The sequence below is a fragment of the Ornithorhynchus anatinus genome, chromosome 5 (assembly GCF_004115215.2).
Source record: "Ornithorhynchus anatinus isolate Pmale09 chromosome 5, mOrnAna1.pri.v4, whole genome shotgun sequence".
Classification (NCBI taxonomy): Eukaryota; Metazoa; Chordata; class Mammalia; order Monotremata; family Ornithorhynchidae; genus Ornithorhynchus; species Ornithorhynchus anatinus.
In genome coordinates, this window is record NC_041732.1 from 32,971,701 (window position 1) to 32,989,449 (window position 17,749).

General features: G+C 49.9%; 1 protein-coding gene across 2 annotated transcripts in view; it reads right to left on the bottom strand.

Annotated features, from left to right (window-relative positions):
• SLC39A14 (solute carrier family 39 member 14) overlaps window positions 1-17,749 on the bottom strand; it is a 56,908-nt gene that overhangs the window by 16,369 nt on the left and 22,790 nt on the right. Inside the window, exons 3-5 of one of the 2 annotated variants that reach the window (XM_029065509.2) lie at window positions 3,977-4,249; window positions 1,672-1,858; window positions 916-1,085 (exon numbers count right to left, since the gene is read on the bottom strand). In XM_029065509.2, the coding sequence (XP_028921342.1) occupies window positions 916-1,085; window positions 1,672-1,858; window positions 3,977-4,234 (615 nt within the window). In that variant the 5' untranslated portion in view covers window positions 4,235-4,249. The remainder of the gene's footprint in view (window positions 1-915; window positions 1,086-1,671; window positions 1,859-3,976; window positions 4,250-17,749) is intronic. The other variant, XM_029065510.2, reaches the window with a different exon arrangement.

Here is a 17,749-nt window from a genome sequence, read left to right on the forward strand (position 1 = left end):
TCCTTCCGCGGGTCTGGTTTTGGAGACCAGGAAGACCCCAGGGGGCGCGGCCCACTCCCGGCCTTTCTTCCATTTGAAATATTTCTGCAGCTCCACAATTACCCAATTAAAAACGAAATCAATCAATGCATTTCACAAATCCAGCAGGCCTCAGGAAACCAGTCTTGTGAGGAAACAGTCTATGCAAGGTCCACGACTTAGACTCTGCATGCAGAGCTCCCCTCTCTGTTCCTCGCTTTCTCCTTCCTTTCTCTTCCAAAGCCTTTAAGTGAGACTAAGTGGGGAAAAACGGCTCACACCCCCACATCTGTCCATCCTGGCACAGAGAAGCAACACCTGAACCCATTCTGAAAGAAGGCACTCGCTCTACACCCTTGACAGCCAATCTTGGCTTCATTCTGAGGTCATCAGTCAAGGGCAACAGAGCCGGACAATGCCAGGGGCCCGAGCGGCCAGATATTCAACTTCAAACAGCGAGGGCGAGAAAGTAGCTGTCCTCAGAGCTTATCCTGTCATTCCCATGAAACCCGGCTTTCCCTTTAGATCCCAAAAGGGCACACTGCAAGGACAGTCGGGATAATATAGGAGAGAGAAGAGAGAATATTACTACTTTCAGATGATCCCTAGAAGGGAAAAAACCCCCCCAGCAAAACTGAGTAGCAAAAGGGGAGGAACCTTGCATGCACCATTCCCTGAAGAGACCAAAGGTGCCCTTGAAAGCCCACTGGTGCTCATTGGAGGAAGAAGAGAAAGACCTAGAGATCCAACGGGGAGAGTAGCTCGGTGCCCCTCGGATCGGAGAAATGTTTTCCGTGGGTGGGAGAACGGGAAAAGGGTCAGGTGTGGGGAAAGGGTGGAGGGGGAGTCCCGGCTGTGGAAACACAACAGAGGGGGGAGAGTCTGGCGTTACTGCACCTCTGGGATCAGCTGGAAGAGCGCGTTAGAGAACAACGTTCCAATGGACAGGGCGATGAAATAAGTGAGGACGCGGCTGAAAAAGGTCTTCTCTGTGCAGGGCAGGACGAGAACTCCCAGGAGCGAGGCCAGGTTAATCAGTGACACACTGAGGAAACCAAAGCCCCACACTGTGGAACAAGAACAGATGACGGCCCTAGTTATCTCCAGTGGGAGGGCGGGAGGTGGACGGTTCTGTCCCAAGCACTTAGTACAGTGCTCGGCACACAGTAGGCGCTCAATAAATATGATTGAATGAGAGGTAAAAGGAGGTGGTGGAAGAGGGGCAGACTCTATGGCATATTTCCCCATCCAGTCCCCACCCGGGAGGACGGGTGCCTGCTGAAAGGAGAGCGCGTAGCCCTCGCCCGGTGGTCTCGAAAGGCCATCCGCCCATCCCCCGGGCTGTACCGAAGATGAGCGTCCGTTGTCCGAGAAGTTAAAGGTTAGCCCTGCCCCACCCGGGCCCAGGGAGCTCTGACAATCTGCAGGGCATTCTTCACACAGGGAGTACTTGCAAGCCCAAATGACCGTCAGTCTTCCCCCGCCCTTGCCAGCAAGCGGAGCAAACGGAAAACGAGACACGGGAGTGCCATCGGACCACCGTGGGAGGTTCATCGCGTGTCGAGGAAATGCCCACAGAGCTCCCCTGTCCGTGCTCTCCGAGGCTTCCAAATGGTTAAGCTGTCCCATCCTGCCCTCATCCCCGTGGCCCACCTTCAGCGGAAGTTGGCTTCCCCTCCTCCGTCTGCTCGTTCTCTTCATTCTCCAGGTTCTCGGAGGCACAGGCCCGGGAGTCTAGCTGCTGGAGGATGGTGGGACAGAACTCCTGGAATTCAGCTCCACTGATCCTCGACTGATGACTCAAGTTGTGGGCGGCAAACAGGGCGTTGGAGCTAAAGCACTGGAAAGAAAGAGGGAAGGTGGAAAAATAAAGAGGGAAGAACGCTTCCCTGGATTTCCTATCTTTTCCCCCTTTCCTGGGACACTTGCCGGGAGACCATCCGTCCTCTTGGATGCTTGGTGAGTCCCAAGTTCTCCCACTGGGAAATCGCCGCCTAATCCCTTCTCTCCCATTTTAGGTCCGTTGTTGAAAAGAAGCGTGGCCTAGTGGATAGAGCATGAGCCCGGGAGCCAGAAAGCCCTGGGTTCTCATCCCGGCTCTGCCACCTGACTGCTAAGTGACCTTGGGCAAGTCACTTCGCTTCCTGGTGCCTCAGTTACCTCAACTGGGAATTAAGACTATGATTAGGACGTGGGGATTGGGATTAAGACTGTGAGTCCTATGTGGGGCACGGACTGTGTCCAACCTGATTAACTTGTATCTATCCCAGTGCTTAGGATAGTGCCTGGAACATAATAAGTGCTTAACAAATGTATAATAATACAAAAAATATTAACAGGCCATGAAGGGGGACTGATTCCCCTTCTTGGAGGGGAGTCAGGACATACGAGCCTTCCTACCCCCCAACCCTTTCACCTCTTAATGTTCCTTGGAAAAAAGGTTTCAACGCAAGAGAGCGGAAAGAAAATCCCCGGATGAATGTTGATGCCGTGAGGTTACACAATCTGATTCCCTGGTGTTGCTCTGAGCTAACGGCAAGTCTGGGAATGCCTTCTCTTTTGACCCTTTCCTCTCCCTGCACCTCCGTTTCCCCTCTCTGCATCCCTGGGAGCGACGCAACAAACTGTACGCGTCGGGGATTCCTCCCTGGATACAGACAGCTCACATTACCAGGCCTTGTTAGCAAAGACCGACCTGCGGGGAGGTGATCGGGCTGGAGAACCCAGGATCACAGGGCTGAATCTCCAGCCCAGCTCTGAGCCCAACACCATCATCATCAGTGGTATTTACTGAGCGCTTTCTGTGTGCAGGGCATTGTACGAAGCACCTGGGAGAGGACGATACAGCGGATTTGGTAGACCCGTTCCCTGCCCACATTGAGCAGCGGGGAAGCCGCATGGCCTGGTGGACAGAGCACGGACCTGGGAGTCTAAAGGACCTGGGTTCTAATCCCGGCTCTGCCACTTGTCTGCCTTGTGACCTTGGGCAAGCCACTTCACTTCCCACCTTCCCACCCACCTCAAAGCCTTCCCTCCCCACCTTCAAAACCTTACTGAAGGCACATTTCCTCCAAGAGGCCTTCCCTGGCTAAGCTCTCCCTTCCCCTTCTCCCACTCCCTTCCGTGTCACCCTGGCCTGTTCCCTTTATTCATCTCCCCTCCCAGCCCCACAGCACCTCTGTACTTATCTCTAACTTATTTATTTACATTAATGTCTGTCTCCCCCTCTCGACTGTAAGTTCGTTGAGGGCGGGGAATGTGTTTGTTATACAGTGCTCTGCACACGGTAAGCACTCAATAAATACGACTGAATAAATGAACTTCTCTGTGCCTGTTACCTCATCTGTAAAATGGGGATTTATCCTGACAGCCCCGTGTGGGACATGGACTGTGTCCAACCTGATGAGCTTCTATCTACCCCAGCACTTAGTACAGTGACTGGTCCTTAGTAAGTGCCTAACAAGACTGTGAGCTCACTGTGGGCAGGTATGTGTCTGTCTTTTGTTATATTGTACTCTCCCAAACACTTGGTTTAGTGCTTTGCACACAGTAAGCGCTCAATAAATATGACTGAATGAATGAAAATACCATTTGAAAATACCAACAAGCTTACAGTCTAGGGCCCATAATATTAATAACTGTGGTATTTGTTAAGCACTTACTATGTGTTAAGCAATGTAGTGCTGAGGTAGGTACAAGCTAATCGTGGGGTTCACCGTCTTACTCCCCATTTTACAGGTGAGGTAACTGAGGCACAGAGAAGTGAAGTGACTTGCCCTTGGTAATACTGCAGAAAGGTGGCAGAGCTGGGATTTGACTGGTCCTTCTGATTCCCATGCCTGCGCTCTATCCACTAGGCCACACTGCTTCTCAACACCCGCCCATCACCCCAGTCAACCAGCCCATCTGTTCCGCACTGTGGGCCGGGCCCACGAAGAAGCGCGGGGCACCGCTTTACCTTGGAGAGATTCCTCGGCTCCTGGAGGGGCTGGGAGATGTTGTCTCGCCCCACCCCTACGTCCAGGTGGTTCAGCAGGGCCTTGAGCTGCTTCAGGCTCAGACTGTCGGCCTCGCCGTAGCGCTGCATGAGATCTTGCAGGAAGGAGGCGGCAGAGATGGCCGACGGGTGACGGGGGGAAGCATCGATCCCGGGACCAGCTGCCAGAAGGCAGAGCAGGGGGACCAGGAGGCTCCGCGGGGCCGGGCTCAGCTGCATTGTAGTCCGGAGGGGCTGCGAGAGACAGATCAGTCCGCGTTGATAACCCTCCTTCTCGACCAAATCACGCCTCCATCATCCCACCAGGACCCAGACATTACACTCCAGGGTCTCGTTGGCTTGGATCGTGGGCTTTCACGGGTTCACTACACACTCTCCTCTCCTTCCCGTCCCTGCCTTATCGAGGCCTCCCCTCCAAAACTGGTTTCTGATCAGTCCCCGTGTCACCCGGCCATCTTGTTCAATTTCTAAATACGAGTGATTTCCTTCCACGTGCACCCCAAAAATACAACACACACAGATACACAACCCCTTCTAGTCACATGGCATGGTACGTCTCACAAAAACTAAAACTGGGTAACAGAAAAGATACGTCGCCTAGTGGGTAGAACATGGCCCTGGGAGGTAGAAGGACCTGGGTTCTTGTCTGTTAAGTGACTTTGGGCAAATCATTTCACTTCTCTGTGCCTCTGTTACCTCATCCATAAAATGGGGATTAAGACTGTGAGCCCCATGTGGGACATGGACTGTGTCCAACTTGATTACCTTGTACCCCAGCGCTTAGTACAGTGCCTGGCACGTAGTACGCTCTTGACAAATACCATTAAATAAAATACTGACAGGGTGGATTTGTCCTGGCTTCTCCGCTTTTCTGTGGAAGACAAAGGATTTCTCCACCTTTCGGGTAGTTCCGGCATCAGTATTTACTGAGCCCGGGCTATTTGCCCAACTCTCTGGGAAGCGGTCAGGGAAGCTGTGGTGGAGGAGGAGGGCTGGTCATGGACGTGAGGGAGCTGACGACTCAGAGCTTACTGCTCTCCCAGCGCAATACACCATTTAAGGGCTAAGAAAGATCCAGCGACACACTGCAGGTGGTGGGAGAGCGGGAGGAGGGGAGGAAACAGCCGCCGAAGCCGACGTGCCGTTTATAGGATATTCATTCAATCATTCAATCGTATTTATTGAGCGCTTACTGTGTGCAGAGCACCGCAATAAGCACTTGGGAAAGTGCAAAACAGCGATAAAGAGAGACAATCCAACAGTTGCACTGCCTGCTTCAGTTAGAAAAGAGCGCCACGGTACCGGGAGTGAACCGAATGCTGACAGAATGCCTACAACGAAGTAGAGAAAGTTACCTCCACAGCAGGCAGCATCTAGTCATTTAAAACCCATGGGGAAGGTTGCTCTTAACTGAAAAAGGTGGGTTTTCAACTTGCAGCTTAGAGCGAGTGGACTGAACAGAAAGAGTAACTTCAGAAGGTTTCACTATTCCTAAATATAGCAGGGAGGAAGGCGTGGAGGCTGCACGATATTTAATCATTTGAATCTGGGGGCTGCTGTCTGGGAGGCTCACACAGCACTGTTTTGGCCATTGTGCGGCTCGTGGTTTGTGATTTTCGTTCCTCTGGTGTCGGGCTGCGGCGTCCAGGCCCCCAACTCCAGGCCGCCCCACCGGCCGCTACTATCAGTCGCCTCGCAACCCCCAATTCCCGCTCTTCGCTGTCACTGACACCCCCAGGTAGCCCCCCACACTTACTTTCGGCCTCCCCCATCACTGGAAGAAGCAGCACGACTTAGTGGATAGAACAAAGACCTGGGAGTCAGATTAACTGGTTGGGAAAGTACAATAGAGTAGGGAGACATGAGTCCTGCCTTCAAGGAGTTTACAGTCTAGCATTGGACACTAAAATAAATTACAGGTAGGGGCCGCGGTTAAAGATGCCTACATAAGGGCTGTGGGGGATGGGGTAAAACGTTTAGGTGCTTCAGACAGAAAATAGATTCTTTAGCCATCCTGGGCTGCAGAAGTTGTAAATCAGAGCTTCAGTGTGAGAACCGGAGCAGATTCCTTTACTAGAGATCAAATGGTGGTTTGAATAAGAAAAGGGACATATGGAAAAACATCTGGAAGGAAATGCATTGGATTTAAACAAAACCACTTAGGCATGTCAAGCTACTAATTAGTTATGTCTGCAATTGACAGCAAATACACAGCTCTGCATACAGCAGACGCAAAATATACACTGTTGTGATTGATAAGAATGATGGGAAAAAAACACTTTGCAGAGCAGAAACACAACTGGGTCACGGTGGATCAAATAAAACATGACATTGCGGTAAGAATAAAAAATGATGTTAAATGACAGAAATATGGTAGGAGTTCACCCCTGCAAAGATGGCTTGTGCTTGGAAAAGCCTGTTGCTCCTGCAAGGGAAATAATCATTTTACCTGAGTTTGCTATATCAAAACCAATTCAGCAACCAAAATGAAGCTGCTCCCTGAACAATTAATTACAAGAGACTCGAGAATTGAAGACAAGAGAGATGAACGCTGCACGTTTATTAAGACACGATGTCGAGAAACATAAAACACAATTGGACACCCTCAGATTGGAGTGTAAATGGAACTGAAGTGTTGTTGACAGTGATGATGATGATGATGATAATAATAATAATGGTACTTGTTAAGCACTTACTTTGTGCCAGGCCCCGTATAAAGCGCAGGGCCGAGTACAAGTACATCGGTCTGGACACGGTAGCTGTCCTACACGGGGCTCACAGTCTTAATCCCCATTTTACAGATAAAGTAACTGAAGGACGGAGAAGTGAAGAGACTTACCCAAGGTCACACAGCAGACGAGTGGCAGAGGTGGGATTAGAACCCAGGTCCTTCTGACTTCCAGGCCCGTGCTCTACCCACTAGGCCCCACTGCTTCTTTTGTACCGCATGTGTAGGCAGCGGGTGTGGACAGGGCACTCAAGGAGTTTTGAGAGGAAGATGGGGCGGTAACTGGATGGTGCCATGGGGTCACAATAATAATGATAGTATTTTTTAAGCGCTTACTATGTGCCAAGCACTGCTCTAAGTGCTGGGGGAGATACAAGGTTATCAGGTTGTCCCACGTGGGGCTCACACTTTTAATCCCCATTTTACAGATGAGGCACAGAGAAGTTCAGTGACTTGCCCAAGATCACGCAGCAGACAAGTGGCGGAGGCGGAATAAGAACCTACGTCCTCCGACTCCCAAGCCCGTGCTCTTTCCACTAAGCCACGCTGCTTCTCTAAGGGGAGGGTCGTCGGAGGGGCACTTACAGCAGACAGCTATTTTCAGGTCTCCTGAGGAATCTGTTCGCTACATGAGACACCTTCATTCAATAGTATTTATTGAGCACTTACTATGTGCAGAGCACTGTACTAAGCACTTGGAATGTACAAATCGGTAGCAGATAGAGACAGTCCCTGCCCTTTGTCGGGCTTACGGTCTAATCGAATCTTAGTGGTTCTTTAATCAGAAACTTTTACCACTGATGCCATAGCTGCAGGCATTCCCTAACTAGAAGAGTCACCTGACTTGATTTTTGTTTTAATGCTTATATGCAAAATCAAGACATTTATCTATTAGTCAGGAACTGATAGATCAAAGCAAACAGATCTTGACCAAACACTAAATTTTTTTTTAAAATTGGATACATGAAACCACGTGAAAATTTTTTTTTGTGGAGGCGACACATCTAGAGAACACACTGAAAGAAATGATGACTGAAATTTTATGTGGCTGTGTCACAAAGAGACTCCTGTAATTCTAGCTAGGATTTAGTCACAAATTAAGTGTAATAGGGGAGGAATTTTCAAAGTTAAGGGGGTAATGGTGCTTACTAGGCTGAGTGTATCCGTGTTATTTGTATTTCATGAGTCGCTTTAGAATGGACGAGTATGGCCTAGTGGAAAGATCACGGGTCTGGGGGTCGCAGGACCGACAAAATCCCGGTTCCGTGACCTTGGGCAATTCAGTTAACTTTTCTGGGCCTCAGTTCCCTCATCTGTAAAATGGGGATTAGACTGTGAGCCCTATGTGGGACAGAGATGGGTCCCACCCCATTATCTTGTATCTCCCCCAATGCTTAGTACAGTACCTAATACACAGAAAGCACCTAATATCATTTTTAAAAATGGAGAAATGTAAAAATGAGAGCATACATGGTCCCCTTTCCCCCCCTCTTTGATCCCTTACCTCACCCTGACCCACTCTCTCTGGTCTACTCTAGTTCTCGCTCTTTCCTATCTTTTCAGCATGTTTCTGTCCCAATTTTATCTCCCAAATTAACTATGTGTTCTCAGTTAACTGGAGCAGGAGCTCAAGGCTGGGGTTTCTCCATTCCCAAGAAGGAAAGTCTATAAGCAAAGTTCGCCAAACCAGCCTTGGTTTGTTTGCACTCCCCGTGGTCGTTACCTGGTTGTCTGGAAAAGGTTGGCAGAGAACGTATTGGCAGAGAATTATCTGTTGTATTGTACTCTCCCAAGTGCTTAGTAGTACAGTGCTCTGCACATAGTAAGTGCTCGATAAATATCACTGTTTGACTGAAGTCGTAAACTCCTTGTGGGAAGAAATTACATCTGCCAACTCTGTTGTTTTGTACTTTCCCAAGTTCTTTGTACCGTGCTCTGCAATAATAATAATAATAATATTGGTATTTGTTAAGTGCTTACTATGTGCCAAGCACTGTTCTAAGCGCTGGGGCAGATACAAGGGAATTAGGTTGTCCCATGTGGGGCGCACAGTCTTCATCCCCATTTTACAGATGAGGTAACTGAGGCCCAGAGAAGTTAAGTGACTAGCCCAAGGTCACACAGCTGACAAGTGGTGGAGCCGGGATTAGAACCCCTGACCTCTGACTCCTAAGCCCAGGCTCTTTCCACTAAGCCACGCTGCTTCTCAGCATATTTATTGTACCCAGTAAGCATTCAGTAAATACCACTGATTGACAGATCTGAAGGAAGTAGCGTGGCCTAGTGGAGACAGCATGGACCTGGAAGTCAGAAGGACCTGGGTTCTAATTCCAGCTCTGCCACTTATCTGTTATGTGACCTAAGGCAAGTCACTTCACTTCTCTGTGCCTCAGTTACCTTATCTGTAAAATGGGAATTAAAGACCATGTGGCACAAGGACTGTGTCCAACCTAACTTGTATCTATCCCATTAGTACAGTGCCTGGCACATTCATTCGTTCAATATTTACTGAGCACTTACTGTGTGCAAAGCACTGTACTAAGCACTTATAGTAAGCGCTTAACAAATGCCATTTAAAAATAAAAAATAAAAAACAGGACAAACCTTCAATCCGCTGCTGTAAATAAACGACTGGAGGAAAAGGTGAAAAAGGCAGGCTCCAGGATACTGCTAAGTGACTTCAGAAAGGCCAAGTCAAACCTGGGGTAAAATACTGTCAGGCACACACAGGGATGGCTTTGTCTGGGGGAGATTTTTCTCTACCCAAATGAAAAAACCCCACCTGATCTCCTGCTACATCCTCTAGGAAAAGAATTTTGAGATTTCCTTTTTGGTGGGAGGGGAGACGGGAGAGAAGTTGCAGTCGTGGGGAGGCAGGACCGCTCCGAGCGGCCGGGACCCGAGGGCTCGGTCCAAGCGGCTGCTGAGAACACGACAGATGGGAGGGGGAGAGCAGGGCCGGATGAACGTAAGGATGGTTCCTACAGGGCCTAGACAAATATCCCCCCATCTTCCCCACTCCTACATAAAACACCCACACTCATACTCACACCTACACCCACCCCCACGCTACTGTAGTCCCCAGCCCCAAGCAGGCCTTACATGCGGTGGGACGGAGCACTTTTAACCCACCAATCCATCCCACTGCTATGGCAGAACTCCCCCCAACATTCCTCACCGCCCCTCTTTTTCTTAAAAAAATAATGATATTTGTTAACCGCTTACTATGTGCCAAAGTCGATTCACCTGTGCTGGGCAGCAGCGGCACGGGAAAGAGTCAAAGGCGGATGATCGAGTGATCAAAACGTTGATCAAAGACAACGGCAGAGACTCAAGTTTTTACTGCGCGGAAGAAGGCAAGGGTAAACCATTTCCATATCTTTACTAAGAAAACCATATGGCTACCCATACCAGAATGACCTTATGACAGAAGATGGGATGTTCTGAGGAGGGTGTGTCCATGGAGTCGCTATGGGGCGGAAACGACTCGACAGCATTTGCAGAAGACGTACCAGGAACTGGACCAATACCAAGGTAGATAAAAGATAATCGGGTTGGGTCCAGTCCCTGTCCCACATAGGGTTCACAGTTTTCATCCCCATTTTACGGATGAGGTAACAGGCACAGACAGGTAAAACGACTTGCCCAAGGTCATACCGCAGACACGTGGAAGAGCCGGGATTAGAACCCAGGTCTTCTGACTCCCAGGCCCGTGCTCGTCCCACTAGGACACGCTGCTTCTGTTTCCTCCCTGCGGCTCTGGCTTGGTCCTGAGAATTATCCCAGTTTGGGATTGACGGCCAGAGCAGCCTGTGCTTGGTGGTGGGTGATGTGGAGGGGAAGGGGGAGAGGGGACAGAGAGGTGAAGAAGCACAGGAAGCGGGCGTGTTACGAGGCGAGAAGAGAAGGGGATGGCATCTTTGGGGAAGGAGACATCAGAGTCTACAGGTCGGCTGCTCCCATCAAGTTTAGGGAAGCAACATGACCTAGTGGAAAGTGCACAGCCTGGGAGGTGGAGGACCTGGGTTCTAATCCTCACTGCCGGTTGTCTGCTGCGTGACCTTGGGCATGATCTGTAAAATAGGGATTAAAACCTGCTCTTTCCTATTGGACTGAGAGCCCCAGATGGTTCAGGGACTGTGTCCAATCTGATTATCTTGTATCTACTCCAGCCCATAGTACAACACTTAGCAGATAGTAAGTACTTAATAAATGCTATTTAACAAACAAAACCAAAATGAAAATAGGGGACAGGGCCCTCTTGCCACCTGGGACAACACCTGGTCAGGATCTCCCTGTCTCCAGGTGGTACCTATTTCTGCTCTCTCTTTTTTTAGAAGCAGCATGACCTTGTGGAAAGAGCACAGGCCTGGGAGTCAGAGGACCTGGGTTCCAAACCCAGCTTCCCCACCTCTCTGCTGGGTGACCTTGGGCAAGTCACTTAACTTTTCTGTGCCTCAGTTCTCTCACCTGTAAAATGGGGATTCGATACCTGGCCTCCCTCCGACTTAGACTGGGAGCCCCATGTTGGTATTTGTTAAGCACTTACTATGTGCAGAGCACCGTTCTAAGCGCTGGGGGAGATACAGGGTAACCAGGTTGTCCCACGTGAGGCTCACAGTTAATCCCCATTTTACAGATGAGGTAATTGAGGCACAGAGAAGTTAAGTGACTTGCCCGCAGTCACACAGTTGACAAGTGGCAGAGCCGGGATTCAAACCCATGACCTCTGACTCCCAAGCCCGAGCTCTTTCCACTGAACCACGCTGCTTCTCCCATGTGTGAACTGATTATCTCGTACCCACTCTAGCGCTTAGTATAGTGCTTGGCGCATAATAAGCACTTAGCCACCACAATTATTATTACTATTATTATTATTATTTCAGCTTTTTTGGCTCGGTAGTCTCCAGGAGCTGCTGCTGACCCGAAGAGTGTCTTCAAATCTCAGATTTCAAGAAAAGGAGAACAAGGGCCAACTGGGAAAGAAACTTTTTCCCCCCCAAGCCAGAAATTTGAAGACGCTCCTTGAGGCTACTGGTCCTCCACCTCCACTTGCAAGATCAGAAATCAGGTGGCTGGTCTCCTCTTCGGCTCCCTGGCCCAACGGATACGATCTGCCCTCCTGAGAGGTCCCGGGACAGCCGCTCACTTGGCCGAATGGCCAGCTGACCCAGGATAGAGCAGGGCCTGGGAGTCAGAAGGTCGTGAGTTCTAATCCCGGCTCTGCCGCTTCTCTGCTGTATGACCTTGGGTATGTCACTTAACTTCTCTGTGCCTTAGTTCCCTCATCTGTAAAATGGGGATTGAGACTCTGAGACCTACGTGGGACAGTGACTGTGTCCACCTGATTTGTTTGCATCCACCCCAGCGCTTAGTACAGTGCCTGGCATATAGCAGGTGCTTAACAAATACCATAATTATTATCCTCCATGGGGTCTGGAGCGACAGAGAAAGCTGAGCGGAGGTGGAGCGTATCATTTCAGGAACTGGAGGTCCGCCCACCATTGTGGCTGACAGCAAGGCACCTCACCCCGGAGTGAAGCAGACCAATTTTAAGGGCTTGAAAAACCTGGAGCCCTCCTCACCCATGGGGTAATAAATCCACACCCCAACCTTCCTCACTTGTCTTGGGGGGTCGAGACGTAAGTCAGTTTCACCGATAAATAGCTGGGGTGGCGATGGGGATGTGGGGTCCAAAGCAGCAGGACTTCCAAGTTTCCTTAAGAAATAAAAGAGGCAGGAAAATTTAGCCACAGGTTCTGCCACCCATCAGGTCTTATAGACCTCCAGAGATATTCCACAGCTTTTCTTGGCAGTCCATTGGAATGCCAGAAAGTCCTTCCCGGTGACGAACTGAAGCCCCTCCTGCTTTACATTAGGCCCCTTTGCTCTCATTCAGTCCTTAGTGGACCTGAAGAACTGGTTAGCGAGGCCTCCAAAAAGTAGAAACTCTTCATACCCAGAACCTGCTGGCAGTAAAGCCATTCCTTAGGTTAAAGAACTTCAATTCCTTGAATAGGCCTTGATAGAATCTATTTTCCAAACATCTCCCCGCATGCCAAGCTCCTCTGTCCTGCGGTGGAGTTGTCCTTCAGTTTGATGACAACTCTGCTGACAGTGAGATTATACCCGTGAATGTGACTCTCTTTGAGAGAGATTCGGTTGCACACTTTGTCCGAGAAAATACAATGATGCACCTTTTCTGGACCTTTGTCATTTAGGGTGAGCACTGCTCAGCCACCAAAGGTGAAGGAGTGGAAAGTAAGTCCTATCGCCAACCGGAGATGGGTTTGTTTTTTGCAGCAGTGGTAGAAATGGTACTTGTTGAGTAACTGCTGAGTGCAGGACACTGCACTAAATGCTCAGAAGCACAAGACCTTGTTTCCGGCCCACTAAGAGCTTCCACTTAAAAGTGGGAGACAGGGAGAGAAATATTAAATACCCAAATATATGCAAGTGCTGGGGGTGGCCATTAATAGAGGGGGGCAAGAGACAGCTGAAGGGCTGATTAGAATCACGGAACTGGAAATTGTTTGGAAAAGGCTTGTTGGAGAATGTGAGGCTTTAGGAAGATTTTCAAGGTGGGAAAAGTTATGGTCTGGCACATAGCAGGGAGAAGAATTTCAGGCCTTGGGAATAATGGGAGCAAGGGGTCGGAGGCCGGCAAGACCAGAGCAGGATTCCGCGTGGGGTGGGGATGGGAGGAGCCAGGAATGCAAGCAGGATCTGAGGAGAGCCGCTCCGTAAGGTGACAGAGACGGTTGACAGCCCTGAAGCCAAAGGTGACGAGTCTTCGATTGATATGGAGGGAGAGGGGCAGCTCCGGGACAGTTGGGAGGGGAGATGATCTGGGAAGTGATGGGAGGAGGCTGGAGGCCAATTCGATAGTCTGGTGGGGACTATTGCGTGGTCTTCTCAGGCCCAGAAGCATGCACTGCAAGTAGGCTAATGAGGAGAGGAGGCACAGTGTGTGAGGTCACAGAATCAAAATTACCTGGGTTCTAATCCCAGCTCCGCCACCTGTCTCCTGTGTGACCTTGGGCAAATCACATCTCTTCTCTGGGCCTCAGTTACCTCATCTCTAAAATGGGGATTAAGACTGTCATCCCCATGTGGGACATGGACAGAGTCCAACCTGGAAGGTTATACTGACCCGCAGTTCTTAGTACAGTGCCTGGCACGTAGTAAGTGTTAACAAAAACCATAAAATACCATTAAAAAAAAGAAAAAATTTCTCATCTAGACATCAGCGAGCAGGGCATTCAGAGTGAATTAGCAAGGGTCTTTCCCACTTTCTAGCATAAACCAAGAGAAAAGTAAATTCAAGAAAAGCGAAAGAAGAACGACAGCAACCAAAAAAGATACAGTTGACCTGCAGACCCACCTCTGCCTAACCCACCTCCCCACCACCCTGCATTTGACTTGCTTGCTCTGGACTGTAAGCTCATCCTCTAGACTGTAAGCTCATTGTGGGCAGGGAATGTGTCTTCCAACGCTGATATATCCTTATATGGTACTCTCCCAAGCATTTAGTATAGTAAGTGCACAATAAATTTGATTGATTTTACTCTAAGTATTCAGTGGGGCAGTTCAAACCTGGTCCCACAGGCACTAAGGGAGGGAACACTAGGGATGTCCTACATCCCATCAATAAACCACATTTATTGCGTGCTTAATGTGAGCGGGGTATTATACTAAGCGTTTTAGCGAGCACAACACAACAATATAATGGACACATTCCCTGCCCACAACGAGCTTACAGTCTACATCGATAACGATATCAGTGTTGGAAGAAACAACTGTGTATGTGTGCGTGTATATGTGTGCGCGGGCATTTGTGAGTGTATGTGAATCGGCCTTGGGGAATACATCAGGGCAAGTTTTCCTTCTAACGTGGTGTCTGGCAGGAATGCAACCCCCATGTCACAGGAGAAGTGGGTGGCAGTCAGTCAATCGTATCTAGTGAGCGTTTACGGTGTGCAGAGCACTATACTAAACGCCTGGGAGAGTACAATATAACAGACACACTCCCTGACCACAACGAGCTCACAGACTAGAGGGGGAGGGTGTATTCCCCTGGCCTGCCGTTCATCACCAAACTGCCACCGAATCAGCTTAGAACGGGGGGTCGGGGAGGTGGGCCCTTTCCCTCTTCCCATGCCGGGTCCCATGGCTAGGAGCCAGGAGGGAAAACGGGCCTCCCCACAAAGGGTGGGCGGGGGGCAGGACGCGGGCCAGCAACCTCCGATTTTCATCACCAACCAAATACTCGTTGGAGGAAGTGCTCTGGGGAAGCAGCCTTTCAGGGACGAAGGGGATGCGGTCCGTGGCCCTTGGGGGCGGGCAGCCTACGGGACGGACCCAACCACATTTTAACCGAAACCATTAGGCTGTGCCCTTGAGGGCGGGCCGTGAGCACCGGGTCGGGGGGCACGGCTCCGCAGAGGGCATGCTTCTGCCTGGAAATGCGGGAGGATCAACGACGAGGATGGGGAGTGATGGAAAGGGCTGGACGACAAGCCTCAGTCACGGCAAGCAGAGCAGCGTGGTCGGGAAGGATGTGGGGAGAACTTAGACTGTGAGCCCCATGCGGGACAGGGACTGGGTTCAACCTAATTATCCTCTAGCTACCCCAGCGCTTAGAACAGTGTTTGATACACAGTAAGCGGTTATACACAAGTATATACATAAAAAAAAGCACACACAAAAAACCCCTGTTTCAGCGGGGCCACTGGAACCTGCAGCCCAAAGCTTCCCCAACAGTGGGACTGGGGGCTCGGGAGGGGCGGCTCACTGATTTGCCTGCCGTGGCTGGTAGAATCAATCAGTGGTATTTACTGAGCACGTGCTATGTACAGAGCACTGTAGTAAGTGCTCGGGAGAGTGTAATACAACAAAATTAGCAGACACGTTCCCTGCCCGCGGTGAGCGCAGTCTAGAAGGGTGTCTACTGAAGGGTTGGGGCAGAAACCGGCTTTTGGTTCACTGTGTGAACGTGAGGAAGGGTGCAGTGGGCTGGGCCCAAGATGACGCTGCCCTCATGGAGCTTCCTATCTGCTCTGGGCAGGGATTATAATAATGAGGATGGTATTTGTTAAGCGCTTACTATGTGCCAAGCAATGTTCCAAGCACTGGGGGAGATACAAGGCAATCAGGTTGTCTCACGTGGGACTCATGGTCTTAATCCCCATTTTCCAGATGAGGTAACCGAGGCACAGAGAAGTTAGGTGGCTTGCCCAAGGTCACAAAGCAGACAAGTGGCAGAGCCGGGATTAGAACCCATGTCCTCTGACTCCCAAGCCTGTGTATTTTCCAGCAAGCTTCACTGTGTACTAATGCTCCTGTATTAAGCTCACAGTGCTCTGCACCGAGTATGCACTCAACAAATACCGCTGATTGATTGAGTGATTGAGCCCAAGGATTGCTCTACTCCCTTCCTGCAATGATGCTCTTTTTTTCTGCCTGAATGGCCCAGTTCTATCTTTCTCTGGGTGTCTGAGGCTTGAGACTGAAAGGACCCTTGTGGGTGGAATCGTATCTGAATCAACACCTTCGTATCACTCCTCTGTCCTTAGAACAGCGTCTTACACACTGTAAATGCAAAAACTCCATAAATGATAAGTAGAATACTGAGTCCTGTTTTTTGGTGGAGTTTTTTTGGTTATTTGTAAAGCTCTCTGTGTCAGGCACTGCGGAATAGGCACTGGGGTTGATACCAGATAATCAGGTTGGATAAAGTCTATGTCCATGGGTCTCACGGCTTGAATTCCCATTTTCCATTTAGGGCAACTGAGGCCCAGAAAAGTGAAGTGACTTACCCAAGGTCACACCACAGACAAGCGGCGGCGCCGGGATTAGAAACCAGGTGTTCTGGCTCCCAGACCCAGGCTCTTTGCGCTAGGTCACGTTGCTGGGCGCACGTACGCCCACGGACCACCCACTCCCAACTAGGTCAGAGTCGGTACAGGCCGGGCCTTGCTAGTTAATCGAAGCCAGGAGGGAGCCAGCCAGTAGCGGGCCCAGACTGCAGTGAGGAGATGGATTTCCGAAGCAAACGGTACAGCAGGGAGGAGTGGTCTGAAACAAAGAGCACCTCAGTCAAGAAAATGAAAGGCCTCCTGTCTTCTTGGGTAGTCCTTCCCAAAGTACACACGGAAGAGCCCCCCACCCAACGGGGCCAAACCAAAGGAGGACCTTAACTGACATCCTGTCGTCGCTCGAAAAGCAGGATAGTCTAGTGAAAAGAGCATAGGCCCAGGAGTCAGGGGACCTGGGTTCTAAACCCCGCCCCACCACTTGTCAGCCGTGAGACCTGGGGCAAGTCATTTCACTTCTCTGGGTCTTCCTTCCTTGATGGATTTTCTCCTCCCCACGTCATATCCTCATCAACTACCCCCTCATCAACTCCCACCTCCCAGCCGCTTTACCTATATGGCATTTTGTACACTCTGTTTGAGCACTTATCCATCTTTCCAGGCTCTTTTTCTCCTATTTGTAAATAATTTGGGGTTTGACTCCCCCGATAGATTGCAATAATAATAATGATAACTGTGGTATTTGTTAAGTACTTACTACGTACCAGGCACTGTACTAAGCTCTGGGGTAGATACCAGCAAATTGGGTTGGGCACAGTCCCTCCCACATGGGGCTCACAGTTTTAATTCCCATTTTATAGATGAGGATACTGAGGCACAGAGAAGTGAGGTGACTTGCCCAAGGCCACACAGCAGGCAGGTCGTGGAACCGGGATTAGAACCCAGGTCCTCTGCCTCCCAGGTCTTTGCTCTTTCAGGGCAAGGATCATGTCTTCTAATTCTACTGTACTCTCCTAAGCCCTTAGTAATAATAATAATGTTATTATTATTAGTGATTTTTAGTGGTATTTATTAAGTGCGTACCATATGCCAGGTACTCTACTAAGCGCTGAGGTAAGCTCTAAGCCCTTTTTTCCTTGTCTTCCACTTCCTTCTGCATCGCCCTGACTTGCTTCCTTTATTCATCCCCCC